Source organism: Drosophila subobscura, chromosome E, assembly GCF_008121235.1.
Source record: "Drosophila subobscura isolate 14011-0131.10 chromosome E, UCBerk_Dsub_1.0, whole genome shotgun sequence".
In the NCBI taxonomy this organism is placed as follows: Eukaryota; Metazoa; Arthropoda; class Insecta; order Diptera; family Drosophilidae; genus Drosophila; species Drosophila subobscura.
Genome location: NC_048531.1, coordinates 13,033,367 through 13,060,654, shown reverse-complemented (window position 1 = coordinate 13,060,654; position 27,288 = coordinate 13,033,367). Strand labels below are relative to the sequence as shown.

Here is a 27,288-nt window from a genome sequence, read left to right as displayed (position 1 = left end):
ATTGTTCGATTGATTAACCAATCGAAATACAATGCTGCGTATAACATCCACCGTCAGCAGGAAATACGGAATTGTGAACTTTTTACGAAATAAGACAAGTATAAAGACAAAAATGGCAGCATTGCAGCAAACCGTGGAAAACAATGAACTCGTCTCAGCGTTGGTTGAGTCCCTCCAGTCAATGGCAAGTATTACACAACTCAAATAAATTATATTTTCATCTGACTTTTGCCGAAAACAGATGGCCGCGATCCAAAGTCAGCTCGTGCTGCGCCAGAAACAAGAACTCATTGCGGAAAACGCCGCACTTGAAAAAGAAATCGAAGAGGCACTGGCCCAGCTAGTGCAACTCGAAGTCAAGAATGGCAAGAAACAGATATTGGTCCCAGGCGCCCGAACATTCTCCACCGACGCCGCGGCAGATGCTGGCTCCAAGACAGCAGCATCGAATGCCTCTTCCAAAGTGCCTGCAAGTGAGGCGAAAGCGCCCTCTGCTCCACCAAAGGAGAAAAAGGTCAAGGAAAAGAAACCAGCTGCCGAGAAGCCCAGTCCCGTCGCAGAGGCTCCTGTAGATGTCGGCCGCTTGGATTTGCGCGTTGGCAAGATTGTTGAGGTGGGTCGTCACCCCGATGCGGATAGCCTGTATCTTGAAAAGATTGACTGTGGCGAAGCTGCCCCACGCACGGTTGTCTCAGGTCTGGTGAAGTTTGTGCCGCTGGAGGAGATGCAGAACCGTATGGTTGTGGTCATGTGCAATCTGAAACCAGCCAAAATGCGTGGCGTGACCTCAGAGGCGATGGTGATGTGTGCTTCGACGCCGGATAAAGTGGAAGTGCTGAGCCCACCTGTTGGCGCAGTTCCCGGCGATCTGGTTCACTGCGAGGGATACACACGCCAGCCGGATGCTCAGCTAAATCCCAAGAAGAAGGTCTTCGAAACATGTGCTCCTGATCTAATGACCAATGCCGACCTGGTGGCATGCTACAAGGGCTCAGCTCTGCATGTTCCTGGCAAGGGCAATGTTGTCTCTCAATCACTGAAAAACGTAAATGTCAAGTAAACCAATAAACGAACGAACTCGGACACTAATTCCGACACTCACGCCTCGTACACCACTTACTCAGCGTTTCACGGATTTGATTGAATTTTAATTTACAGGATTTTGCATCAACATAACGACATTAGATTTAGTATTAACAATAACTTTTGTATTTATAAGTGTATAGATAAAGTTTATGCATAAATACTCCGTACACAATTTGGCGGTCCGTGTGAGGGAACGGGAGGTTGATATAACTTCCGATTGATTGTTAGCGATTACGTTGTTGCTGCTGCGGCACATCGGTGCGGTATATGGCATTGGAGTTGGACTCGACGACTATCGTCTTTGTCATTATGTCGTAGGCGGTTCGGTTGTTCTTGAAGAATATCATAACGACGCAGATGGGAAACAGCAGCGTCATAACAAGGTTCTTCGCGAGCGCCCGCGCGAATGCCCTCAGCAATTTTGGGGTCTCAGCGGGATAGAGCAGGGCTCTCAGTGGTTCCCGCTGTGGTTGGAAAACAAATTGTGGCACGACGGGTGCCTGCAGAGGAAGCACTGCCTCCACATAGTGTATGCGTATCTTCATCAGCGACTTGCCAGGCGTAGCTCCGTTGTACCAGACCGTCCAAACAGCCTCATAGCAGCACACTATCATCTTGGTTAGCATCTCTATCATGAGCAGATCGGACGACATGTTTATAAAGTCCATGGAGATGTCGAAGAAGTTCACAAAGAGATCCTCATCCTCCAGCGTTCTCCGCATAACGTCCTTGTCAAAATCGATATCAAAGAGATTCACTATGCCAAAGGTCACAATTATTTTCAGAATGAACAGGATGAACATGTCGATTGCCTCCGCGACGGCTCGCTTCCAAAACGGCGCCACAACATACTCATAGCCGCCCACACGCTGTATGGTCTCCTGCTGCTGGACTTCGTCCAGCACCCGGAAGCGTCTGAAGGCGGGTGGAGCTGCCGCAGGAGCAGCCGCGCTTCCAGCTTCCTGTGCCCTTAGAGGAGAACTCGACAGGAGGGGATTTGGTTGAAACAGCTGCGGGTAGTTGGCGAGCAGGTAATATGGAAACATTGCCATTGCATTTTGGGATATAGAGGCTTGTTTTGCCCACTCAGAAAGACTGGCGAAGTAGGCTTCCTTCGTTGTCAGGTCCTGGCTGATGGCTGGATCGGTAAGAAGCTTTTGCAGCTTCTCCTCGATTTGTTCGCTCATTCTAACGAACGGTTGAATTTTATTGTTGTATTTTGTATTTTCTTTTTACTAATTCTCGGGGTTGACGTGTTTTCGAGCGGCTGATAGAGGTGGAAAAACATCGATGTCCGTTGTATTCGATGTTTAAGAGTACAATATCGATGAAACATGATGTTTGGCAAGGTAAATATTTAAAAACGAGCGGGAACGTTTTGAGCAGCAGATAACTCCCAACTTTTATACTATAGCTGACCACTCTTGTATAAAATAAATGCACGAGATTTTGAATCAATTAATATTACACAGTTCGAAGTTGTTTAATTTATTCCTTAAAAGTAGCCACTTACAAAACGAACGCATACATTAATCCGATCCGCCAACACTCCAGCCATGATATTTAATATTCACTTTGAGAAACAAATGTGAGATTATCTTAAGATACGGACCAGTTAAAAGTACATTGCCAAATCTTTTACATTACATACTCTTTCTTTTCTCCTCCTGCATGGACGATTTATGCAGAAATATATGTATTAAATACCTAGCTAATATTTCAAAAAGAACATATACATTCATTTAATTGGGAAGTGCGTTATAGGTTTTAGTTGTAGTTATTAGATTTTTATTATTTTGGTGTTACACATAGTTATAGTATAATTGGAATAGATTCGGCGAGCGGGCACCGTACTGCACTCTCTGTACTGCCCTGCCCTGTCGTGCAAACCTTGAACATTATCTAATACATGGCTCGACGGGAGAGTCAAGTGGATAATTCTGCTATCAATACGAATGTTTCGCTCAAACGCGTCTCAACACAACTAACTAACTGGCAAGTTGTACATCAAATGGATATAACCAAGTGTAATTAATTACTCATCATCTCATCTGCAACGCGAGACATGCGCCTGTCTTAAAATTAATTAAAGGAATACATATACATAAATACAATGATCTGTATTTATTGCCAAACATTACCGATATTTAAGTTTCCGAATTGCTGATTCAGATTGGATGGTACTGAGGAGGCAGTGGGGCCGGCCGAGGCGGCGAATCCAATCGGCCCGGTTTGGGGCAAGCCACTGGACAGGGGCTGCATGACATTCATGGAGAGGCCCGCCAGCTGTGGGTGTTGCTGCTGCTGATGCTGCTGGTGTGGAACCGCCTGCGGGTGTGCCCCAAACAGGGGCATCCCACTCAGAATGCTTTGATTTGTCTGCATCAGATTCGAAGCAGATCCTTGCACGGGCAAGCTGCTGCCTGTGGCATAAGCACTGCCGCCAGAGTTCATAAACTGGCCACCGCCAAAGCCGACTCCACCCACTCCCGCCATGCTCATCGAATTGGCACTCGAGCTGATGGGGGCGTTGCTGAACGCGTTTGGAGCAGCCATTACAGGGGCATTATACATGCTAACTGAGTTCGGGGGCGTCATAAACTGATGCGGAATCTGCTGCTGCTGTTGCTGGTGCATGTACCCGCCAGGAGCCATGCCTGTGAAACCGCCGAAATTCAGTTGCGGATTGTGGGTGGTAGGTGCATTTCCGTACAGGGCCAGGATGCTGTCCTTGGACATCTTTCCCGACTGGTCTTTGTCGTTGGCCCCGTTTCCCAGCGAGCCTTGGTTGAAGAAGTCCTGCTCCTCCTGTGCCAATGAGTTGGGTTTTGAGGCCAGCAGGGCATCACCATTGTTCCCATTAAATTTCTCCTGGTGACCGGTGGCAGAATCAGTCGGGATTATGCCACAGCTGCTGGCACTTAGAAAGCTGGTGAAACTTTCGTTTTGAAGGTCTTGGCTAGCAGTACTGGCAGCCCCACCGCCCACTACGGGCTTAGTGGGCGATGAAAGGCCCAACAGATCACTTTCGCCGGCGCTGCTATTGCTGCTATTTAATTGTACACGATGTGTGGTCTTTGGGCTGCAGCCGCCAACTTGGTTCGGCTTGGGCTTGGGCAATGGGGCGGGTAGGGGCGAGTTTTTCGATCCAGTCGCTGAGGTGGAGGCGCGCTTGTCGACACCGCTAACAACGCCACTGAGACCCAATGTGGCTTGGGTACTTTTCTTTTTCCTCTTCTGCCGCTCTAGTTCTTCATCGATTTCCTTGGCCCAGTCTACTTTCGGCGGTGACGGCGGCACCCATTCGCGGGCCAAATACTTTTTGTGTTCGTACTTTGCGCGAATAAAGTTCTCCAATGCGGTGTCCGTTTGTGGCCGTCGGAATCCATCTGGAAGCTGAGCCTCGTACACAGCGCGGGCCCTAGAGTTTCCCATTTGCTGCAGCGAGATCACTTGCTCCGGCGTCCATGTGTCCAGATTCACAGACTTGACACGAGATATATGAACGCCCAAATTCCGGTGAATGCCAGCACAGCGGATGCACAGGAACATTCCCAAGTTCCAAGACGCCCAGCGGGGACCTGTTAAAGAATTCAGTTCATGTTTTATAGTAGCTACTCTCTAACTCGTGGCTGTACATATGTAGATGTATGTTATGTATGTAAAAGATGAAGAGAATTTCTTTGCAATCCTGGCAAGCTATCAATTTTATTTATCTCAACAGTGTCCGCACATTCTATTCTGTTGTGTACATAAGTACACATATACACAGATAAGTATGGATGCATATGTGTGCCGATGTACATCCGTGCGTCACCAGGAGCGAAATAAAGCATAAATTATGTATTGCAATACATACCCTTGGCATCGCAGTCAACACAATATTTGTTATCTTCGTCGCGTAGCATTTGGGTTAGTAAGGTTTGACATTTTTCCTGTATCAGTTTGGTGCGTTGGCCTGCATTTGAAGAAGAACTCATTTTCCTGCACTTGTTTGTCTCTTCGCCCCGATGTATTGATGTTTGTGAAGAATGTACGTGGATGTTGAGCGGGTGCGCTAGTGCAACGTGGCGTTGGAGACGAAGAGGTGCTCTAGACCTTATCTACTCTTTTGCATAGATACAAACACAAGCAAATTTTTTAATTTTGGTTTTTATCAGAAAAGTTTTTTACCGAAAAGAGTGTACGTCTGCGTAGTTATTTATCGATATATAATATATATTTTTGATAATATTTTGTAGGCAATATTGTTTACCGGAGAAAATGTATCTATCGATATTAGTATATGAAATTATATTGTTTCGAAATTGAATCAGAAAAACAGTCGCGATTGCTGTAGCGGCTCACTTTATTATTATTCCATTCATAATTATTACTTAAAAGCAGCCTAAAATTACATTAATATTGTTTCAAAACAACAGCGGGTACACAATGAATCGATATTTTTCATTTCCCATTCCTACAAAATAAAATATGCGTATCAATAGAAAAAAACTGGCATACAAAAACACAAATTATAAAAGGAAGGAAGGAGATCTGTTTAGAATAAAATGAGTTGGAACCCCCATTAACGCCTATATAAAGATAGGATCGAAACGACACTATTCCGCTAGTAGCTGGGATTTTTCATCCAAACAAAAAAAAAAAACTGAGTCACGCATCTATGGGGATGTATTTCATAAATAAAGGCACTGCTAAACCTAACCATAGATTAGTCAGAGGAAACAGATCCGCACCAATAATAAAAGCGCAAGTTCATTAGGTTTATTTCGAAAAGATTTTCAATGGAAACGGCTGAATATCGAAATGCAACAGTGTGTACCTAGCGCTGCCACATCAATTTAGGAGTGCCGCTTCAAAACAAGCCACCTTTCAAATAGATTGTTTACCTTTGCTCAAACTCTTGATTAAAGTATTATTTATCAAAATTGGTGGTTGTGCAACACTGGTGAGGAGCGTATCTCGTTTTTACCGCGGAAAGTTAAAAATTAGCTTATTTCGTGAAATTGAGCCTAAACTGGCTTATAATAAGCAATAATCCGATCACCAGTGGTTACCCCACAACCTGCTAAGACGGCGGGCCAAAATTGGCAGTAGTTCCGTAGTTCTTTCGGATAACCTTGCCTCGCCGTAATGGCGGCCCAGAAAAGCCAGTAACGCGGAGTCTGGGGCAGCTTAATCCGGAACCATGGCTGGCATGGGAAGGACCAGGATGGCCACGGAGAAGGCGACAGGATCAAGGATCCTAGTGGAGACTCTCAAGAAGAGAGAAGAAGACGCCAGACGGTCTACTACGGCAGGCGTGAAGAAGGCGGTAAACTCTACAGCGACCTTGGTCTCAAAACCTACGCAAAAAACCATCTTGAAAAGGAAAGAGACGGATAATAAAACCACCAAAACGATTACGACGAGTGAGAAAGAGAAGTCTCATGTAGAGGTTTGTCAGACGTCAGTGAGTACTAGATCAACAACAACAACTAACAACAACAACAAGAACAACAACAACAACATCAACAACAACAAATACTACGAGGACCACAAAGGCCCTTATGTCGTGTACATCGACAAAATAAGCGACATTAATTCCAGAAAGGCCATCAACCAGTTCGAGCTATCCGAACTGTTGGTAAATTTGGGACTTGGCGGTATAGAGGAGGTCGCGAGGATAGGCTATGGCAGGTGCAAGATTGCTTGTAGGTCGGCCGACAGCGCTAACGAGGTTGTGGAAAACAGTGCCTTCGCCGCCCACGGGTACTCTCCTCGAATTTTGCGACACTTTGTGCAAAGGGCGGGCCTAATCTTTGGGATCCCAGGCCACCACTCGGAGGAGCAGCTCGCGGAGCTGATCATTTCAGACGTCCCCATAGAGGGAATTGCACGTATTTTCAGGAAAGACAGAACCTCGGGGGAAAGGGTACCCACCGGCAGGGTAAAACTCTGGTTTAGAGGGGAGCAGCTGCCCAAGGAAATCAAGTTCCTGTATGCCAAGGTTAAAGTGAAACCCTTCGTTCAGTTTAGCCAATGCTTCAGGTGCTTTAGGTTCGGCCACATGGCGAAGCACTGCAAGAGCGGGCCGAGATGTTTTAAATGTGGTCAGGACCACAGCAGCGGCACGCTATGCTCGGGGTTAAGCTGTGCTAACTGCAAGGGTAACCACGCGGCTACGCACCCGCAATGCGAGGCGAGAACAAAAGCGTATGCCATTCAAAAAAGCATGACGCTGGAGAACCTATCACGGGCGGAGGTCAAGGCCAGGTATCCGACACTCTTTGGTAGATCTTCTCCCAACCTTGGAGACCCAGGGGAGTTTCCCCGACCCACTTGGCAAAATGTCACCCTTCCCGAACTACTGAATAACAACACAGAGGCAGCTAGGGAAATTCACTCGGTTGCTTCGTTCGCCGAGGTGACCAAAGCCAAAAGAGCGGCAGCACGTAATTTGGAGTCGGCTAAGGCAGCTGCCAATATGGCAGAATGGAGGAACGCGATCAACGCTAATAGCCCTCAATTGAGTGAGAAATTTGTGAGAACATCGTCCGTGGTCTCATCTGTGGCCCAGGAAAAGCTTAACGCACTGGGATCCATGCTAACAGCGTTCTTGGTGGAACCGAACATTATGTCAAAAGGGGAATTGGTGCAGAAGTTTTTTCAACAGATCTTGGAGTATGTTAACACCTCCAACGCTGAACTCGACCGTTTGCAGATTGTGCAGGGGTTGGAAGCGGGATATCCAAACAACAAACAATGAAGATTCTTCAACTAAACATTCAAAGTCTGACTTACAACAACAACAAACAGCTCCTCAATATGTTTCTAATGAACAACGAAATAGACATTGCAATCCTTTCGGAGATCTGGGTTGTAAACAATGCTGACTGCAGTATCTTAGATTATAACTTCATCGGTAAGCCCAGAGAAGACGGCTACGGCGGAGTTGGAATCTATATTAGAAAGAAAATTAGATTTAGCATTCTGAAAATCGACAGCGATCTAGAGATCGTAGGTATTAAGACCTTGAACCTCAAAAACAACCTCAACATTCTTAGCGCATACGCTGCGCCCTCAATGACACTTTCCCAATTCAAATCGGGCATTAAAAAGGTGTTCGAGCTTGCAGAGTCCCTAGACTACCCTTCGGTCGTAGGAGGAGATTTCAACGCCAAGTCTTCCATCTGGGGAAACTCTTCCAGTGACCGCAAGGGCCGCAGCACATCGAGAATGCTACCCGTGAGGCGGGTTTCATCTGTCTAAACGACGGCTCTCCAACTTTCTCCAGGAACCCCTCACAATTCTCAGTTCTTGACCTCACCTTTTCCAATCACAGGAACGGTAGAGTTGACTGGCAAGCCCTTAAATCCAAAATAACCAACAGCAACCACTTCCCAATCGTCATAACAGTCGAAGGTTTAGATGCCTCCATCCCAGAAAAGAAAGTACTGCACAATAGAATAAATCGTATTTTAGGAGCAAGCAGCTTTACCAATCTGCAAGAGCTCAACGATAAGGTCAAATCCCTGACCAGTAAGAACACAGTTACCATTCCCAGTAACAACAAGTATATTCCCAAGAAATGGTGGAACGAGGATATAGAGAGACTATTTCGCGTGAGAAATGCGTGCAGGCAAAAATACTATTACACAAAAAAATTGGAGGATGCCAGAGCCACAATAGAGGCCGACCGCAACCTGCAAAAGGAGATTAAAAATTGCAGAAGGTCAAACTTCTCTAAGTTCATAGAAGAGGTGTCCTCTTCGCCCTCCATGTGGAGCAGAGTAAAGAACCTAAAGAAATACGGACAAGTCAAAAACGTAGGGAACACATGGACAGACGAAAACGACAAGGGCTTTCTAAAAATGATCAAAGACATCCCCTCCACTGTAGGCAGTAGATCCCCAGAGACCATTCCACCTCTGATTGGACCAGGTGACCCTGAACCTTTGGACATGGGGGAATTTCTGTCCTTCCTGAAAACCAGGAACCCAAATTCGGCGAGAGGCCCAGATGGCATATCTTTCAGGATGCTGCAGCAACTTCCTGTGGGGAAAAAACATAGCATCTTTGAAATTATAAACAGGGTATGGCTCAGTGGCGTCATCCCAGAGGTCTGGCGTAGAATCAAGGTGGTACCGATTCCCAAGAAAAATGCGGACCCCGCTTCCTTCCAAAACTACAGACCTATTTGCCTAATAAACACCTTGTTTAAGTCTATAGAGGGGTTGATAAAATTAAAGCTGGACGAGCATATTTCAAGGCAAGAGCTTTTGCCGGTCAGATCCTATGCCTTCAGGAGGAACAGGTCCACGGCGCTCTGCATTAACGACCTGATCAACGAGGTCCTGGCTCTGAAGGCGAGAGGGAATCAGGTCGTGGCGGCCTGTCTTGACCTACAAAGGGCCTTTGACTGCGTAAGAGTGGACACGCTAGAGCAGAAGATGAATGTTATGCAGTTCGACCCGAATCACACTGCCTGGATTGCCAGCTTCCTGAGCAGGCGTCTACTAATCAAAGGCAAGAGTGAGGTTGAGGTGAACAGGGGAGTTAGTCAGGGCAGCTGTCTCAGTCCAACTCTGTTCAACTTGTACACTGCAGAACTGCACGAGATAAACGATGGCAATTGCTTACTGTTTCAGTATGCGGACGACTTCTTTATTATTTGCTTCCACAAAGAGATTTCCATTGCCAAACGTATGCTCGCAGGCAAAATAGACAGCTTTGAGGCAAGATGCAACAGGCTTAACCTTGCCTTCAACCCAGCCAAATCCAAAGTGATTCACTTCAGCATCCGAAGAACCGAGCTGAACATTGATCACCAAGGAGTCGAGATTAGGCAAGTAGATCAGATCAAATATCTAGGCAGAACAATTTCAGCGAACAACTCAGCCTCAGTGCACATCGAGCAGGCCATTTCGGAGTCAAACAGAAACTGTGCGTTTCTAAGACTACTCAGTGGGTGCCATTACGGTATCAGCCCAAAGAGAGGGCTCATAGTTTACAAGGCCTTTGTCAGAAGTAGACTAGAATACGCTTGCTCGTCTTTCAGCAACTTGTCCAAATCCGCTCTAGCCAAAATCAAATCTCATTTTAACCACCACCTCAGAAAGTCACTAGGCTTAATCGTTTGCACTCCTATCCCGATTATTTACCACATGGCGGGAGAACTTCCCCGGAATACAGAATGAGATTCCTAGCGGCAAAAGAGTTAGCCAAGGCATTTGCATACAGCCTCCCAGCGAGTAGGACGGTGTCCCTAAACAGGGACATAAACACGGGATACGCCAAGGCATTTCGCGAGTTCGGTGATATTCTGGAGAGAATCGAGGTCTTTGAGAGTACAACTTCGCATTGCACCAAAATTAGGTCAGACTTAAACTTTTTTAAGGGGGCTGCTGATAACAAGCACAGCTTAGACCAGGCGGGCATATTAGTTCTCCATAGGGAAAAAAGGGCACTCCTGTCGAGGGGTGGCTTTGAGATCTACTACACTGATGGTTCAGTAGCTAACAGACACTCTAGCGCAGCTTTCCTACACGACAGCTCAGGTTTCATAGATAGCTTTTACACGCACAAAACCTTGTCATCTCTGTCCGCCGAGTTGCTTGCAATTGAAAAGGCCTTGGACCATGCTATCTCGCGCGGGTTTTCTCGAATCGCCATCCTAACGGACAGCAGAAATGGGGCTCTGATACTGGCAAGGAGCATTCAGGATAATTTCATCGCTTATAAAATCAGGGAGAAGATCCGTCAAGCCCAATACCTAAAGAAGGTAGAAATCCATTTCATACCCGGCCACGCAAACATTCCTCAGAACACGGCAGTAGATTCAGCAGCCAAAGAAGCACACAGACTGGGAAAATATACAGTCGTTAAATGGAATCTTAAAGATGCAATATGTGAGATACACCGAATACTGAAAGAAGAATGGGAGAGAGAGTATGCCGAGTTTGCCAGCGTTAAACGCAGAGGATACTGCTCACTTTTTCCCTCTACCTTAACAAAACCATGGTTCCTAAATAGAAATAAGCTAAAAGCCATTGACACTAAAAGGATCAATAGACTGCTTAGCGGCAGTGCATTTGATAGGCACACTCTTGCCAAAATGCACGTAGTCGCAAGTAACATTTGTGATACTTGCGATACTATCGATGACGCATCGCATATAATATTTAATTGTACCAAGTACAACACAACAAGACTAAGCTACCCATCGCTAAGGAAATATAATAATATCTATAAATTCTTCGAAAAAGAACAAATTAGCTCGTACCAAACATTAATCGAGTTCATCGACAAAATTGGAGTAAAACTGTAACAAGTTACATATCTCGACGTGGCGATTTCCACCTTGTAAAGGCGGGCGGCCAAATAATCCCCCTCTACCCAAGGGTAGAGCGGTAACATAAAACCTCAAAAAAAAAAAAAAAAAAGTATTATTTATGGAAGTCCTGCGGAAAAAACTGGAGTCGTGCCTCCGCATACTAAACAGAGGTGTTGAAGCCACAAGTGTGAGAAATATGAACTGGCTTAATGTACGGTAAAGAACCCGCAATGTTAGAGAAGAAATTACAAAGGTTTCTTTGTTTGCAGGATTTCTGTGCGGCTCTATTGGAATTTTCATCTGCTGTCCATGAATCTTTGAGCGATCGGAAGCAGAGCGCCAAAGCTCAGGAGTCCGCCGAATTGGTTTGTCTTTGCCTAACTCAGATTATGGTGTGTGTGCGGCAAGTAGAGTGCACAATGAAACTGGCGTCTGGCTCTGCAGTTTCGGTAAATATCTCAACAAATTTGCACATTCACAAATGTTTATGCATCTACTAACACGTAAATTTGTTAGGCGAGCCACGTTTATTTTCTCGATCGCATTCGATGGTGCCTGCAACGCCTGTTGCATCTTTGTTCGAGTGACGAGTCTACAGATGATGGCCAGGGGCGCTCCTTCCTCAAATTGCTTGACTCCACGTTGGACACGTTAGCGCTGTTCAGTTCAAGCAATGAAGAAAATAGTGATTTGATGAATTTTCCTAATACACCTGCAGAGATCCTGTCCCTAGGCGCACAGTTGCGCGTTAACATCGACTTGCTATTGGGCCAGACATTGGGGTTTTGCAAATGTAGCCCTGCAACAGGATAAAAGGGCACTAAGTGCACTGTGTCAGAAGGTAGGCAGAGCGGTGTACCTTTCACATTATACTTATACTTACTTATTGAAGGTGATTCGCGAGCTGAGCGCATTCCAAGATGAATGCAAAGACCCGAACACGTCGAGCTCCAATCTTAAACTGAAATCCATGACACTGGAACAGGCGCTTTATCAGTTAGAAGATTTCATCAATGATGCCCTGCTGCGTCTGGTGTTTACCTGCTTTTTGGATTTTCAAAAGTTCTCAGTGGACAAGATCCGAACCCTTTTGAGGAGCAGTTCGGCGGATGAATCTATAGCTGATGAGTTTATTGCCGATTTCGATGTGAACATCGATCGAGCCACCCAGATTGGTATCTTTGCAATTGCCTTCGCCCCCAACTTGAAAAGTATGCGATCCTGATATTCCATGTAGACAAATGGCCACAACTCATTCAATATTTTACCACAGTGAAAACGATGATGCGCAGCTGTCTGGCATCCTTTGAGTCGCTGGACACTAGCCTGATACCTTCCCTGCAGGCCAACGGCTCCGACCTGTACTCGGATGTGTTGGAGCAGCACTTCGACGAGGAAGTGGCCAAGTTTAAGGCTGCGCTGCAGGAGATCATTGAAAGTCGCGCGTTTCTTGGCTGCTGCTTGGAGATACTCACGGCAGGCATTAGTGCTGCCGAGAAGCACTACGAAAAAGGCGCATTGGAGGACTTGCTGCAAATGGCTCTGTTCGTGTTGGAGCATTTTCAGGTGGAAGTCAATCGGAAGGTTTTGGCTGAGACGAAGCTTGAGGTCGGCCAGGAGTACTTGCAGCAGCTCATACGAATACTACGCGAGTGCAAGGCCATACTGATGTGTGCGTCCCAGGTGGAGCAGAAACGTATCATCAAGCGCTTCAAGATCCTGCGGACGATTTTGCGCAAGCTTCATGGCTGTATCGGAGCTTCGAGCCAACGTGAAGAGGGGCCGAGTGTCATGGACTCCCATTTGGTGGACGAATCCCAAGAAGAACCCAGCTTTTCGGGCATTGCGACTAGCCACTGCAGCATCCTCTACGACACAGTGCGTAGGAGAAGACTGGCTAGACCCACCGACGCAAAGCCTAAAGAAAGTAAACAGCAAAACATAAAGACAGTCAACTACAGTGTGCGCCGCCGTGAGTAGCTTTGCAATCTTTCTAATTTATGAAATGATCTCTAGAATGTGCGCTTATTTGCAGGAGAAAGTCTGCGCACTGTGATGTTTAAGCGACAAAATATGGCGGAGAGCAAGCGAATGTATACAACAATCAGCAATCAATCTGCAAACCTCCAAATAACTGGTAAGTGTGGAATAAAGGATTGCTTTGTTTGACTATATCGCGATTTGAAACATTATTCTAGACATACTCGAACAACTTACTGGAATGTCCACTGGTGCCTTTGAATGTTAGCCGCGTTGATCTTCCATTATCAGATTGTAAATAATTGAATATAGTTTTAAGCACTCCATAATCGAAGCTCCGCGATTTGAATTAACGTACATCACAAGCTAAATGCCATTGGGCAGGTGCGACAAGTACGGCCAGGGAGACATACACACGTAGATTTGTATGGTATTTTGGTGGTGGAGAGCGTTGAATGAGAAACAGTTGTTTGGCTGTTGCAAAAATAAAGCAATATATTAAGTTAAATATAAAATAAAAAGTAGATACACTTGTTGGTGCAACGGAGCAGAAGCCTCTTTTGGCATCTATTTTGTGTTCAATTACAAAATGTGAAGCCGTTTGGTGGCCGTAGTCCCTATCGATTTTCCGACTCGAACAGAAGTACGACTTTAGTCGCTGGCAGATACACACAGCTACCTATTTGAGTGCTTAATAGTCAGCAACAAATGTTTAATGGTTAGACGTTAGACCATGCAATCACAACTCGGCGACAAGTTCATTTCTGAGGATGAGGTCGATGAAGGCCCGTCCACGGCCAGTGGTCAAACAAACAACCACCATGTAGTCCCGCTGGGAATCCTCATGGTAGTCTGCACAATGTGTCTCGTGGTCGCTGGGGCGCAATGCAATTACAGATACTATTTCGAGCCCGGAGTTGCTGCCCTCGATGTATACGGTCCCGATGTCTCTCTCGACGAAGGCTATCCGGAAACCATTGAGGAGGTGCCAGCAAGCAACCTCGGATGCACAAAGCTTGAGGTCTTCGGAAAGGAAACCGCACAACAAAATGGCACCACTCCGACTGGCAACCGAATGGCCAAGCCATCTCAGTCCAAGGCCGCCAAGCGAACTCGAAATGGATCAGGTGGAAGCGCTGCTAGTAAGCGCACTCGTGGGGCTAAAGCTCTGGAGAGTAACAGGAGAAAGCAGGAGACCGCCAAGAAGAGCAACACGGCAGAGCCCATAATATATCTGTTTGCCCTGGTCTTCATTTATCTGCTCCTAAAGGCAGCATCCGACATCAATCAGCACTACAAGTCGGTAAGAATAATAATTCCTAAGCCTTCTGCTGCATATATTTCAATAACTTTTGCATCTTTTGATTAACAGAAGAACAAAGGGGACAAACGTTTGCGCCGTTGCTCGTTGCAATCCTATGCGCAAATACACAAGCAGGATCGGAGGGCCTCAAAAGGTATTTCTCCAAAAACTTTGCCAAAATTTTAGGGGTTTCATGTAACTCGCTGGGCCGAAGATTACACATCCGTTCAGGTTAATGAGGGAACAACTTAAACATCTAAATGTTATCTACTCTACTCTACTTGTATTTACTACTACCATTAATTTTTGTATACTTGGAAACTTTCTATACTGTGAAGCACTTTGTCCATTATGAGAGCTGACTTTCTGACTATTTCAGAAGAACAACAAACCCCTTTATATATTGTATACTTTTGATCTCTAAAATCCTTGCAAGGCACCTGTACTTTAGTGATATATTTAGACTAGCGTGTTGAAATATGTATGTATGTCTGTCCTCACACTCTGTTCTGCCTCTCCTCCACTCCTGTGCTGTGTGACACTGCACTGAATGTAAGATATGTGTCTATGAATCTACTACTTACTGGCATACTCTGTCCAACTATACTTTACTATATATATATTTATTGATGTGTGTAAACGTAAAATAAATCAATTACTGTGCGCTTCCTGTGATCACTTTACGAGTATGTAGCCATGCCCATGAGCTTGCGTTTTATTTGACTTTCCCCCATGGGCGTGTTGCTGTTGTTACGTTACCGCTGAACTCTGCCATATGAACTGATCTGACACTATCTGATCTTCACTTTCTGCACGCATGCACACACACACACGCGCTCGTTCATTACGCCTTTCATCACAGTACTGCTCGAAGAGTCGGCGGTTCTCCGGCGCAGGCACATACTATTGGGAGAGGTGCGGGCCGCGTCGGTCGACCGCTACAAGTACACACTGAACGAGGAGGGAGGCCGCACCGTGTGCACCCCAAAGACACTCGATCACCAGCACAGGGCCACAGCCCCATCACCGTTAGCATACAGACCGGCAGGAGATCGAGATCCTGGTAAAAACACACAGTCACCGCTGTCACGGTATGGTATGTCACGCAAACAGCTCTAAGCCAAACTGTTTTCTCCCCCAGAGACGCGTCTAAATCGCCGCTCATCCGTACCCATCAGCATTGACTATCAAACAGTTCATGTCTCAAATATCAGTCCATACACTTCCGAGTTGGCCAGACGCGGCTCTGGTATCAGCCTCACGGGTCCGAATCCGCTAAATGTAGATCCAAACGCTGACTCGAAACGTCGCGTCCGCATGATAAATCGTCATTAAAGCCAGTGTCCGTCAATATCAATGAATACTTCAACAACGATCAACAAGACAATCGAATCTATAGAGAAGACTTCACAGAGTACATAATAATTGGGTAAATCATTGCCATCATCGATGTGCTTTTTGTTTTTGTGGTTGTTCTTAATGCGTTTTTCTTTTAATCAGTTAATCAGTTAATTAATTCATTAAGCTATAGTATTATTCAAGTATTTTAGAACGTACCCCCACCCGCCCATGCAATCCGTGAAGACATCAAAATTTGTACACACTTTTCACGAATTGCACGTGCGGCGAGCGGTGAAACGAGAAAAATGAACTCCCCATCCATTTAGCCAATTTCTATGGTACATTACTCTACTTAGGGCAAGATTAAAACAATCTTAGGCTAGCGTACAGCGTAGTTTGGAGCTCAGTACCTACAACATTACCATTAACTACGAACTAGCTACTACAATCTTGTGATGCTCATTGCAATGACAATTACATACGTTTATGTATCCAGATTGGTAGGACAGAAGGACGATCTTCGAAGCGGATGACAGAAAGCTCAGTTACATATCTCAACTCTCATCGTATTATTGGATTATTAAGTCGGAATGGAACGTTAATTTGGAGAGATAGAGATGTGGAATATGGATAAAGGAATTTGCCTGCAATCAGCAGGGGCACGATGTGGCTTAGATCTAGTACACTACAAGGATGTTCTACAAGGATTATTCATTATCGAATTTTGCGCTAGCTTCTCCTATTACATTAAATTTTAAAATAAATTACGTATTTTAATTGCATGCGTTTAGGCAGGACAGGACAGGGCAGGGCAGGGCAGGGGGCATTTAACTAAGCTCGTTGCCCTCGTAGAGACTTTCGCAACTCTCCAGCAGACGCAGCACCGGTGATATGTCGTACGGATAGAGCTGGCGGGAGACCAGGCGAGATATCTGCAGGCGCAGTCGGATCAGCACGCCCATGGCCTCGTCCAGCATGGCGTTGCCCATGCCAAAGCTGTGGCAGCTGTGCACAAACATGGTCCAGTTCATGCGGATGTACTTGAGCAGCCGCAGCAGATACAGCAGGAAGCAGGTCTCGTTGCTCACCAGCAGGTCCAGCAGCAGGTCCGAGCTATTCGACGTCATCTTGAGGAACTCCAGAAACGTATACACAGGATTCAGCATGGAAACCAGTTCGGGAAAGGCATTGTTGCGGAAGGAGATGCCCGACGTCACGTCCAGGGTGCAGACCATGGCCTCGATCAGGTGATCGTCCTGGTCATCGAATAGATGGATCAGGATCTTGCTGAAATGACACTCCGGGTGGAACTCCAGGGTCTGCTTGATGAACGTTTCCAGCTTGCTCAGCACATCCCGAATGGAGCGTTCGATCAGCATCATGTCCTGGAAGGCATCGTAGTCGCTCGAGTCAATCGAAGAGTCGGACGAATCGCTGCGGATCTCCTTCACTGTCACCGCAATCGACTTTAGCACCAGCAGCACCATCTTCTGCAGCAGCGTCTTGTCCATTTCGATTAGATCCAGCGGTGGCATTGGCGCTCCATCCTCGCCTGCATCCTGCGGTGCAACATCTACGGATCGAGCCATTGTCGATATGGCAATGGCGCCATTCGCATAGACGAGGGGTGTGCCGTTGTAGCCAATCAGGCTGACCATATTGTCCGGCTGGCGACGCGGCAGGGATTCGAGTATGCGAAACCCACGGACGTGGCACACGATCTGGTGGGCCAGCTTGCAAGTCTCCTCGGGCAGCATGTCCTGCAGCGCTAGCGTGGAGCCGTAGCACAGGGCCTCATTGAACAGACACAGCATTTGCTTGTACACGGTGCACGACAGACTGTGGTTGAGCAGCAGCTCAAACTTGTCCAGCTGGGCGTAGTAGGGTCTCGTCTCGTCGATGGAGAGATTGGCCTTCACCGAAATGATGTTCTCCCACAGCTGCAGGAAGTTGAGAACGCAGTGTTCCGCCGTATCCTGGTGGGTCGGCGCCATCAGCTCCGACATGTTCTTCACCAGCGTGGGCCACTTGTGCTCCAGCTTCTGTATCGTGATGCACTTCAGGTGAGTGGTGTCAAAGCTCTCGGAGTCGGTGAGAGTGACCACGTGACAGCCGCCGGGCACGGATGCGGGTTGTGCTGGATGAGGGCTTATCGGATCATCTTCGTACAGGCCGCCGTTCCGTCTGCGCCTCTCCGTCTCCCTATCTCTGCTGTCTGTCTCCCTCTCGGTCTCGCCCGTTGCATCCTCTCTGAACTGTAGCGCAAAGTAGTTGGTCGCCAGCGGCTGATCCTGCACGGGGAAGTGCATGTAGCTCACAGCGGCATCCGCTGGCAGGGCCATGGGCGATGCAGCAGCGCCAGCAGCACTCGTGTTCGTCATCCAGTCATCGTCCAGCGGATGCGTCTCCATGTCCTTCCATTCGACGATGCGCTTGATAATGTCCAGGCTGAAGTGGATCTTCTGCACTGCCGCCTGGTCGAGCTGCTCGAAGTTGAAGAGCTGGTCAACGATTTTCTGCAGCCACTCGTCGTTCAGTTCCTGTTTGGCAATCACCAGAAATGCGGCTAGCACACGTCCCGCCAGAAATTGCACATAGGAATTGTTGTAGCCCGCCAGCACGATGATCTCGTCGATGAGCTTGTTGTCGTTCCGGATCAGCGCGTCGCAGACGTCCATTATTCTCGTACAAATGAAGCCCTTGGCATTCTGCTTCAGGTAGATGTCGAACAGCAGCTGCAGGTTGGACAGGAACTGCAGCAGCTTGTTGGTGGGCCACTCCCTAAGGTACGCGATCCGTTTCTGGCCGTTTGTGTCCTGCGAGTAGTGCGACTGGAATGGCTTGCGAAGCGTTCGTTCCGAAACGCCGCACAGGCACTGGCGCGTCAGCGACTGCTCGAATTCCAGCATATCATCAATCGATGACGATGACGATGCCGACGCCATGCAGTTGCTTCTATTGCTAATATTATTACTACTACTACAACTGCTGGTAATGCTGCTGCTGGTGGTGATGGTCAGCAGATCTGGCAGCTTGGCGGCACGATCCACTTCGTCCTTTGTGGGCTCCTGTTCGGTTTGCAGCTCGGATTGTGGCAAGATATTGTGGACTAAGCTCTGTACACTGAGCAGCTGGGCATAGGAGGCCGCCCTCGAGCTGCATGGCGTCGCTGTGGGTGAGTTGTTGGTGCTGCTGGGCGTTGACAGCGAGTGCGTGGAGGACGAGGAGAGCGATGAGCACAGATGATGATTCTTATTGTTGTTGCTATTGGCATCGAGGGCATCCCGCCGATCTAAAATGTCTGGCGGCGACGGTGGCGGGGGCAATGACTTGGAGCCAACTTTGATTTGCTTCTCAATTTTCTGTCTCTTGGTCTGCGGCTGTTCATTGTGAGCGGTGGCAGCGACCGTTGAGCAGGGGCAGGCATCAGCGATGCTGCCACTTGAACCACTGCCAGCTCCGGCTCCAGATCCAGCTCCAGAGGCTGTGTCCATGTTCTGTGACGTACCCGACGTCTTTGGAATATTTTACTGGCTAATACTTCACGTGTCCGCTGTAATTTATAGGTCCGTTTAGGTTACAAAATCAAAACAGCAGCACGCCTCGAATCCACATACATACGAACAAGTATTCCGATTTGGTTGGCGTTGCACTGCCACAGCCCAAGCCAGTAACAGCTTCCGTGCTACGCGCACACAAGGTTACGTGTGCAGAGACGCGTTCCTTGGTTTAAAATGCTCTTTTCTACCAGTTACGCGTGTTTATTTGTGGCACATGCAGTCGATATACCTGTAGCCAGGTGGGCTGATGGCTTTTCCTAACATTTTATACGACCACAATATGTTTTTTTACACACTTGTTGCTCACTTGCCACTGGACATGCCAATGTTTGTATTAGTTTCACTTCACTCTCTCTCCCCGCCGATTCTTTTGCCACTGTTTCACTACAGATTACGATGCGCACGGTAGGCCAGAACATCCAGCTCCTCTTGTTTATATGATTTGCACTAGTTTTATTTTGTTTTATTATAATTTTGTTGAAAAAAACAACTACCTCTCTTTCTGTTAAAGTAGCGAGCGCGTCGCCATCTTTTAGGCAGTGTGACCGTGGCTTTATTGATTAAATATACCGAACGACTATCCAAAGTACACCGAAATATACCTTCTTATTTACAAATATATCGTAAATATACCGAGGAAATACCGAAGTTAGAAAACTAAGCCCGCTCCATTTAAACAATTAAACATCCTGAGTTGTAACATGGCGGGTTTCTTTCGCCCGCAGTGCGAACTGTTCAATCTTCTTAATAAAACAGGATGCATGCAATGTGACGTCATTGTTGCTGGTCAACCCACTATGAGTATGGGCACTTGTATACCCTATTTCCTTCAATTAAGTTTCAATATCTGTTTTACACAAGCATCATTCATAATGACTTCCCCTACATTGGCATGGTAATAATTCCTATTCTTGGTCGCCATAAACCGCAACATTTTAATGGGATCGCCTTCCAGCAGACTCCAGGTAGTTTCATTGGAGCCTGAAATGACAAACGTTTCCTCAATTCTATAATATCCATTTTCCCACGGTTGATTCAATTATCGATAGTTGGAGTGCATTACAGATACTTGGCAACTCTGGATTTTGCTGTGGTGCCATCCTGGTGGAAAAAGAAACTTGCCAACAAGGTTTGTTTAATTCTTAAAAAACGATCATTAACGATCGCCAAAGATTGTCAAATTAAACAAGTAAATTCAAAACTGTATGTATTTCGGAACACGAGTCCATTCGGCGCCTGTTTGCAAATCAAAACAAATGCTTGACCGGCGACGTGGCAACTCCGAGTCTTGTTTTTCATTTGACATTGAAGGAATATTTGACAAATTCCAGCGGTTACCGAGAACAGGACTTTGGGAAAATTGCTGCGCGGTTCAGTACGATAATATCTACAACGGCGAAATTGTGGGCCTGTGTTCCGGAATTATACCGGATCCATAGAAAACAGAACCTGTGTGTGGTGCCAGGAACAGTAACAACCGTATTTAAGTGAAGTGTCGCGATTTGCTCTTGCAGTTGACTTGTGTTTTTTGTGACTTTAAGTTGTGTTAACAAGACCCACCTCCCACCTCCCCAAAGAAAAATGGCTGGAACCCTGCCCGCTCTCAACGAGGAGCCCGCTTTCAAAAAGCTTCAGGAGTACTACAATGCTAATCACAAGCAAATTATTATCAAAGATTTGTTTGTGAAAGATCCAAAGCGGTTTTCCAAGTACAGGTGAGTGGGCGGCAGAATGAGAAAGGACAAAGGAGAAAGTGTGTATGCATAACGATGGAGTAGTATACCAACAAGTTCTTATGCATACACACATAAATTGACGAGCATGTGTATGCATACACACTTTCGTACATTCATACGTACGTACATACATATGTACATATGTATGTACTTTTACTTTCATCATCGAATGTTATATTTCAAGTTCGCTACGGACTCGTTTGTCCTTGCATAAGGTCAAAGTAACGACCTTTGCTGGTAGCAGTTGTCGCCTTTGCTTTGAGGTCAAGTGATTTTCAATGTTAACGTTCACGTTTTTATCAGCCTACGTCTGAGTACCCCAAATGATGGCGAGATACTGCTGGACTACTCCAAGAACCGTGTCAACGATGAGGTGTGGCCCTTGCTCATCGAGTTGGCCAAGTCGCGGCGAGTGGAGCAAGCACGCGATGCAATGTTCAGTGGCCAGCACATCAACATCACCGAGAATCGTGCCGTCCTCCATGTCGCGTTGCGCAATCGGGGCGCAGACCCGGTGCTGGTGGATAACAAGGATGTGATGCCAGATGTGCGCGCCGAGCTGCAGCACATGAAGGAGTTCACCAACAAGGTCATCTCTGGAGTGTGGCGTGGAAGCACTGGCAAACAGATCACCGATGTGGTTAACATTGGAATCGGTGGCTCCGACCTGGGACCCCTGATGGTCACCGAGGCGCTGAAACCCTACGGCAAGGGCTTGTACTCCCATTTCGTGTCCAACATCGACGGCACCCACATGGCAGAGGTCCTGAAGAAGGTCAACTACGAGACAACATTGTTCATTATCGCGTCGAAGACCTTCACCACTCAGGAGACCATCACCAATGCCACATCGGCCAAGACCTGGCTGTTGGAGCATACCAAGGATGTATGTCGTTTGCCTTTTCAGTCGTACGCATTTATTATAGATTGTCCATATTTTGCGCTTCTAGGCGGATGCCGTTGCCAAGCATTTCGTGGCTCTGTCGACCAACAAGGAGAAGGTCACTGCCTTCGGCATCGATAGCGCAAATATGTTCGGCTTCTGGGATTGGGTGGGAGGACGCTACTCGCTCTGGTCGGCAATTGGACTTTCCATTTGCTTGTCCATTGGCTTCGAGAACTTCGAGCAGCTCTTGGATGGTGCCCATTACATGGACAATCACTTCAAGTCGACGCCACTGGACAAAAATGTAAGTAAAGATTTGTGAGCACCTTCTGCCATGTTTAAATATTTGTTTGGTATGGTTTTCAGGCACCCGTTATTCTGGCTCTGCTCGGCATTTGGTACTCGAACTTCTACAATGCTGAAACACACGCCCTGCTGCCATACGATCAGTACTTGCACCGCTTTGCCGCCTATTTCCAGCAGGGCGACATGGAGAGCAACGGAAAGTTCGTTAGCAAGTCGGGCAAGCCAGTTCAGTATAGCACTGGTCCGATTGTGTGGGGCGAGCCAGGCACCAACGGCCAGCACGCCTTTTACCAGCTTATCCATCAGGGCACTCGCCTGATCCCATGCGACTTCATTGCCCCCGCCCAGACGCACAATCCCATTGCCGGCGGCAAGCACCACAAAATTCTACTCTCAAATTTCCTAGCCCAAACGGAGGCACTGATGGCCGGCAAGACGGCCGATGAGGCCAAGCAGGAGCTAACCAAGGCCGGATTGTGCGGCAACGAGCTGGAAAACTTGCTGCCGCACAAGGTGTTCGCTGGCAATCGACCCACCAACTCAATTGTCGTGAAGAAAGTGTCACCATTTACTCTGGGCGCATTGATTGGTACGTTTGACCGATTTGACTTTGACAACGTCAATTAATAATTGAAATCGCTCAATTTTTCAGCACTCTACGAGCACAAAATCTTTGTGCAAGGCATCATTTGGGACATCAATTCGTTCGATCAGTGGGGCGTTGAATTGGGCAAGCAGCTGGCCAAGGCCATCGAGCCGGAGCTCGACACTTGCGCCGAGGTCTCCTCTCACGACAGTTCCACCAACGGACTAATTAATTTCCTCAAAGCAAACTGGAAGTAAATTTGTTCGTCCATTTGCTGACAATTAAAATGAAATGAAACCACACACACAAACACACCACACACAAACACACACCTATTAGTAGTTACTGAGCTGTTATTGGATGAGCTTCTACTTATGTATACTCAAACTACCTACGGAAAAGAAAGCGAAACTCTGTTCTCGGCACTATATTCTACCATATTATTATAGATTGATGGAAAATGGAAATGAAATGTTTACGTTTGCTTGCTAATGACAAAATCTCATGTCATGTCTTAGAAAATATAATTGGCTCCCTATTCGTTGTTGCACGTAGTTACTAAACACAAATAAAAATACAAATTGCATAGAATTCAGTGTGGAAAACTGTTTGGAAAACTACTCTAGTTTAATTGGCTTGGGAAGGGTTGGGTTCGCAGTTGGACAATAAAGAAATTGCATTGGTACCTATCATATCATGCTAATCCGCTGATTCGCTCTCAGAATCAGTCGCTCAATCACTCAGTTCTTCATCATCATCTTCCGAGCCTTGCGTCATTGCCAGATCCTCCTCATCGGCCGCCAAATCATTGTCTGCGGCTAGGCCTTCGTCCGCAATGCTGTTTGAGCTGATGTTCTGATCTTCCAGGTCGCTCCAGTTGCTTTCACCCTGTGCGCTGTCTCCGTCTGCGTCTGCTGGCTCATCTGCAGAAAGCAGAAGGATTGATTTAAACAAAACGACTGCCAGTGGTAGTAATTTCAAAATACTAACCTTCCTCTTCATCGTCCACATTCAAAACGTTGCTTTCATTCAAATGATTATCTGCGTTTCGCTTCATTTGACTTATGATCAGGTTGACGCGTCCAGAAATTCTAAAATTAAACAATACAAATCCGACTTGAAACAGTGTACATATAAAATATATTTCAATGGAATAAAAAGCACCAAATTAAGCTTAAAATGGATATCAACCCCGTCTCGGACTCGGATCTATTGGACCGCAAATACTCGCAAGCCTCCATTCTGTTGAGATCGCGCCGATTGAACAAGACTTCGGACAATGAGCAGTCGGATGCCATGAAGGCGCATATTGTGTCCCCCATAGTTGAGGTCGGAAGCATCGCCGAAGCAGTGGCCCATTGCAATAAGCCAGTTTGTGATGACGCCGACATGCAGTGCATAATGGACTTGGTGGACGGCACCCTTTGCGAAGCCCTGACCATAGTTCAGTCCGATCCCCGGGGACTGTTTTGCTACAAGTTTTCAGGTACACCGAAGAACACCGCTGCCAAAGTGCCTACGCTGCTCGATGTTCAGGTGACGGACACTGTCAACGAGAGAGAGGGCACTGCCATTTTTGCCACAACAGTGGCGGTGGGTGACTATGGGCCGAGCTCGGGCTCCAGCGGATTGCTGCGCAAACCGACGACTATTGGGGAATTCGAGTACAGCAATGTACTGTCCGAGATACAGGACTTTGTTGGTCAGTGGCAGCTGTCGCCGGACACAAAGTGTGCGGTTCTGAGCAACCCCATTCAGCACGAAATTCCCATCAAGGGAAAGATCTACTTTGTCGATGCACATTTCTCTCGGCCAACGCCACGCTGTCCCAACCCACTGGCTGTCGCCAAGGTGCGATTCATCATAACCGTCTCAAAGGTCATGCAGAAGCACTATCCAGTGATGATCACATACCGCTTTGAGGGCTACAACACTTTGTACTATGCGGTGGGCGAGCGTTCGCTGAACTCGTTTACTTTTCAAAGATTCTACATTGACACCATTCTGCACACCAAGTTGGCCTTCTACGCTGAGGTGTGCGAATGCCGACACGGCACTATCGAGAAGCCCAAAAAGTCCAAGAAGGGCAAACCCTGATGCCAATAAACACGCTTAGATCTACTAATACTCACTGTAATGCCTCCGACAGACAATGCATCCGTTGCTGAGCCACGCCAAGGACAATTCCCAGCTTTTCGCGCAGTGCCTGTTTGTCTTCCGACATCAGCGCACTCGTGTGCGTACAGGCCAGTACTTGAAGCCAGCGTAGGGCAGATGTAACACTGTAATTTAAGGAAAAATGTCAGTACATTCCTCATTCAATTTACAAGCAGCAAAGATGTGCACTTACTTGGCATGCTTTCCCTGTATAAGTATTGAGAGTTCGTTCACCAAGGGGTTGACATATTCGAGCGGCAGGCGGTCCAGTGTCAGCTGTATCGTCTCCGTGTCATGTGTACTGAGCACTGCATCGATCATGCTAAAAAGGAAGACAGTTAAGGGAGCTCTTGGCATGAGTTAATCAGTATCTTACGCCTGATCCTTGCTGTGCAGCGCCTGCATCAGCAGCTGTGTCTTGCTCTGTGTCTGTAGTTTCCCGCCACCCAGTTTGGTGGCTTTGATCTGCAGGTGCTGCAAGCGCGCCTCCATTGGAACGTCGTTTTGTACTTTCTTCTGGGAAATCGGCAGGGCACTATTGTACTCCACAATCTTCTGACTCACAACAGGAGTGAGCGTTTTTTGGGCAGCCTGCAGGGCCTGCACCTTGCCCTTCTTCTGAGCATACAATTTCTTTGGGTCAGCGCGGACGATAACATTCAATTTCTCAGCATAGTTGGGGGTAAAGCGCTCGAATTGTATTTGTTTGCGATTTCCGTAGCCAAAAAGTATCTCGTGCGAGCGATTTTTGTCGGCTACAAAGTAAGAGGCCAGAGCATGAATGGGCTCGACCGTATCGGCGCCATCGGAAACGATTTGCAGGGAGGCCTTTGGCTTCACGAACTTTTCGGCGGACAGACTGCAATCGGAAAAGCATGAATTGGGTATTAATTTTGAAATTTTTATGGTTTACCTGTTCACATTCAAAAGGTATATGTGTATGATGCCGTTGCGAGTCACACTCGCCACCCGCAGCTGCCCGTCGTCTTGAACTTCGCTGGACAAACAGTAGGCAAGATCCTCCATTAGCAGCGTACAGGAAGACGCTTTGTTCTTGCCCTTCTTCTCAATCTTCCAGAAGCAAATGACTCTCTCCATTCGAGCTGTGGTCAGTACGAATTCCGCATCGTCAGTGCACACAACGCTGCTGATGGCATTAACCTCGCCAGAGTGTCCGGTGAAGGTTTCAACCAACTCCTTGGTATCCACATCATAGATCTTTAGCTGGCGTGAGCCAACTGCTAGGGTCCGACTCTTTGGTAGATACACGATGTTTCGTGGCTTCTCTGGTCCAACCTGCCAGTCGCTGATGCAGCGCTCCTGCTCCAACGACCAAACAAGCGCCCGACAATCAACTCCCACTGTATACAGATGCCCCGCATTGTCGTAAACAATCGAGGTGACTGGGCCATCGTGACTGTCGCCACTCAAAGTACGTTCAATCTGCAATGGCACGAGAGCATTACTGGGGAACGTGTTACCATGAACTAATCGATTCTTACCTTTCCTTCGGCCAATGAATATATAACTACGACGCCTTTTAACGTTCCCAAAGCAATGTAGAGTTGGTCGCTGGCCGCCTCTTGGGTCGGCAGACTCTTGCGCGACTTCTTAGGTCGCGGCGCTGCCACCAAAACCCACGTGAGCGCTGTGCAGGGGCCAGAGACCTGCAGGTTCGGGGTGAACTCCTGTTTCAGCGTGTTCGTCTCCGTGTTCCATACTCGCAGTATTCCCAGCTCGTCAACAGAAGCAAAGAGCTGACCACCATTGGGAGAAAACCCCAACACGTGCTTCTTGCCTTGCGACATTGTTATTTTACAAATTTACGTATTTGCGGCAAGGGGGCTCTTATCGATACCTATCGATATAACAAAAATATATCGCAAGACGCCGATTTATAAAAAGTAGTAGTCGCCGATAGATTAAAATTTGATTCCATCACCAGAAACATTGGGCGCGTTCACTATCGGCAATAATTTATGAAATATCTATTGCTACTTTTTCCAAACTGTCAACAAATAATCAAAACTGT

General features: G+C 47.0%; 8 protein-coding genes across 11 annotated transcripts; 4 read left to right on the top strand and 4 right to left on the bottom strand.

Moving 5' to 3' along the window:
* Positions 1-5: 5 nt before the first annotated feature.
* On the top strand, positions 6-25,234 carry LOC117892297. Its single transcript, XM_034798439.1, has 5 exons — positions 6-184; positions 242-422; positions 1,452-1,458; positions 9,343-9,353; positions 24,273-25,234. Exons 2-5 carry the CDS (start codon positions 363-365, stop codon positions 25,194-25,196), a joined length of 1,002 nt encoding a protein of 333 aa, XP_034654330.1. The 5' UTR covers positions 6-184; positions 242-362; the 3' UTR covers positions 25,197-25,234.
* LOC117892298 (protein FAM8A1) lies at positions 1,127-2,347 on the bottom strand. The gene is made up of 2 exons (XM_034798440.1): positions 2,330-2,347; positions 1,127-2,276 (listed from the first exon to the last, which is right to left on the bottom strand). The coding sequence occupies exon 2, from the start codon at positions 2,271-2,273 to the stop codon at positions 1,311-1,313; it is 963 nt and encodes a 320-aa protein (XP_034654331.1). The 5' UTR covers positions 2,274-2,276; positions 2,330-2,347; the 3' UTR covers positions 1,127-1,310.
* On the bottom strand, positions 2,848-5,293 carry LOC117892295 (stromal membrane-associated protein 1). Its single transcript, XM_034798438.1, has 2 exons — positions 4,946-5,293; positions 2,848-4,667 (listed from the first exon to the last, which is right to left on the bottom strand). The coding sequence occupies exons 1-2, from the start codon at positions 5,064-5,066 to the stop codon at positions 3,211-3,213; spliced, it is 1,578 nt and encodes a 525-aa protein (XP_034654329.1). The 5' UTR covers positions 5,067-5,293; the 3' UTR covers positions 2,848-3,210.
* On the top strand, positions 11,511-13,889 carry LOC117892292 (serendipity locus protein alpha). Its single transcript, XM_034798434.1, is given in 8 exon segments — positions 11,511-11,612; positions 11,671-11,850; positions 11,918-12,181; positions 12,183-12,242; positions 12,294-12,612; positions 12,675-13,373; positions 13,437-13,538; positions 13,600-13,889. Coding segments are annotated over 8 exon segments (1,767 nt in total). The 5' UTR covers positions 11,511-11,519; the 3' UTR covers positions 13,650-13,889.
* On the top strand, positions 14,012-15,818 carry LOC117892299. Of its 3 annotated transcripts, none has more exons than XM_034798443.1 (3): positions 14,012-14,684; positions 14,757-14,838; positions 15,547-15,818. In XM_034798443.1, the coding sequence occupies exons 1-3, from the start codon at positions 14,115-14,117 to the stop codon at positions 15,801-15,803; spliced, it is 909 nt and encodes a 302-aa protein (XP_034654334.1). In that variant the 5' UTR covers positions 14,012-14,114; the 3' UTR covers positions 15,804-15,818. The 3 variants fall into 3 exon arrangements, with proteins under 3 accessions (XP_034654334.1, XP_034654332.1, XP_034654335.1); XM_034798441.1 differs by having other exon boundaries at positions 14,754-14,838; XM_034798444.1 differs by lacking the exon at positions 15,547-15,818 and having other exon boundaries at positions 14,754-15,113.
* On the bottom strand, positions 16,155-20,130 carry LOC117892290 (protein lines). 2 transcript variants are annotated; one of them, XM_034798431.1, is made up of 2 exons: positions 19,643-20,130; positions 16,155-19,578 (listed from the first exon to the last, which is right to left on the bottom strand). In XM_034798431.1, the coding sequence occupies exon 2, from the start codon at positions 19,517-19,519 to the stop codon at positions 16,853-16,855; it is 2,667 nt and encodes an 888-aa protein (XP_034654322.1). In that variant the 5' UTR covers positions 19,520-19,578; positions 19,643-20,130; the 3' UTR covers positions 16,155-16,852. The 2 variants fall into 2 exon arrangements, with proteins under 2 accessions (XP_034654322.1, XP_034654323.1); XM_034798432.1 differs by having other exon boundaries at positions 19,647-20,130.
* LOC117892293 (glucose-6-phosphate isomerase) lies at positions 20,910-23,591 on the top strand. The gene is made up of 5 exons (XM_034798435.1): positions 20,910-21,300; positions 21,625-22,207; positions 22,272-22,511; positions 22,574-23,102; positions 23,166-23,591. The coding sequence occupies exons 1-5, from the start codon at positions 21,167-21,169 to the stop codon at positions 23,354-23,356; spliced, it is 1,677 nt and encodes a 558-aa protein (XP_034654326.1). The 5' UTR covers positions 20,910-21,166; the 3' UTR covers positions 23,357-23,591.
* LOC117892291 (WD repeat-containing protein 43) lies at positions 23,691-27,114 on the bottom strand. The gene is made up of 7 exons (XM_034798433.1): positions 26,759-27,114; positions 26,170-26,699; positions 25,633-26,115; positions 25,450-25,578; positions 25,232-25,381; positions 24,090-24,190; positions 23,691-24,022 (listed from the first exon to the last, which is right to left on the bottom strand). The coding sequence occupies exons 1-7, from the start codon at positions 27,062-27,064 to the stop codon at positions 23,832-23,834; spliced, it is 1,890 nt and encodes a 629-aa protein (XP_034654324.1). The 5' UTR covers positions 27,065-27,114; the 3' UTR covers positions 23,691-23,831.
* Positions 27,115-27,288: the final 174 nt, after the last annotated feature.

Excerpts from the sequence above, each read along its gene's own strand:
- LOC117892297 (XM_034798439.1), top strand. The coding sequence starts at position 363 with ATGGCAAGAAACAGATATTGGTCCCAGGCGCCCGAACATTCTCCACCG.
- LOC117892298 (XM_034798440.1), bottom strand. The coding sequence starts at position 2,273 with ATGAGCGAACAAATCGAGGAGAAGCTGCAAAAGCTTCTTACCGATCCA.
- LOC117892293 (XM_034798435.1), top strand. The coding sequence starts at position 21,167 with ATGGCTGGAACCCTGCCCGCTCTCAACGAGGAGCCCGCTTTCAAAAAG. Across the intron at positions 21,301-21,624 it reads AAGCGGTTTTCCAAGTACAG|CCTACGTCTGAGTACCCCAA; the intron begins GTGAGTGGGCGG and ends CGTTTTTATCAG. Across the intron at positions 22,208-22,271 it reads TGTTGGAGCATACCAAGGAT|GCGGATGCCGTTGCCAAGCA; the intron begins GTATGTCGTTTG and ends TTGCGCTTCTAG.
- LOC117892291 (XM_034798433.1), bottom strand. The coding sequence starts at position 27,064 with ATGTCGCAAGGCAAGAAGCACGTGTTGGGGTTTTCTCCCAATGGTGGT. Across the intron at positions 25,579-25,632 it reads CTGCACAGCAAGGATCAGGC|CATGATCGATGCAGTGCTCA; the intron begins GTAAGATACTGA and ends CTTCCTTTTTAG. Across the intron at positions 24,191-25,231 it reads TGTCTGTCGGAGGCATTACA|AATTTCTGGACGCGTCAACC; the intron begins GTGAGTATTAGT and ends GTTTAATTTTAG.
- LOC117892295 (XM_034798438.1), bottom strand. The coding sequence starts at position 5,066 with ATGAGTTCTTCTTCAAATGCAGGCCAACGCACCAAACTGATACAGGAA. Across the intron at positions 4,668-4,945 it reads TGTTGACTGCGATGCCAAGG|GTCCCCGCTGGGCGTCTTGG; the intron begins GTATGTATTGCA and ends ATTCTTTAACAG.
- LOC117892299 (XM_034798441.1), top strand. The coding sequence starts at position 14,115 with ATGCAATCACAACTCGGCGACAAGTTCATTTCTGAGGATGAGGTCGAT. Across the intron at positions 14,685-14,753 it reads TCAATCAGCACTACAAGTCG|AAGAACAAAGGGGACAAACG; the intron begins GTAAGAATAATA and ends TTTGATTAACAG. Across the intron at positions 14,839-15,546 it reads GGATCGGAGGGCCTCAAAAG|TACTGCTCGAAGAGTCGGCG; the intron begins GTATTTCTCCAA and ends CTTTCATCACAG.
- LOC117892290 (XM_034798431.1), bottom strand. The coding sequence starts at position 19,519 with ATGGACACAGCCTCTGGAGCTGGATCTGGAGCCGGAGCTGGCAGTGGT.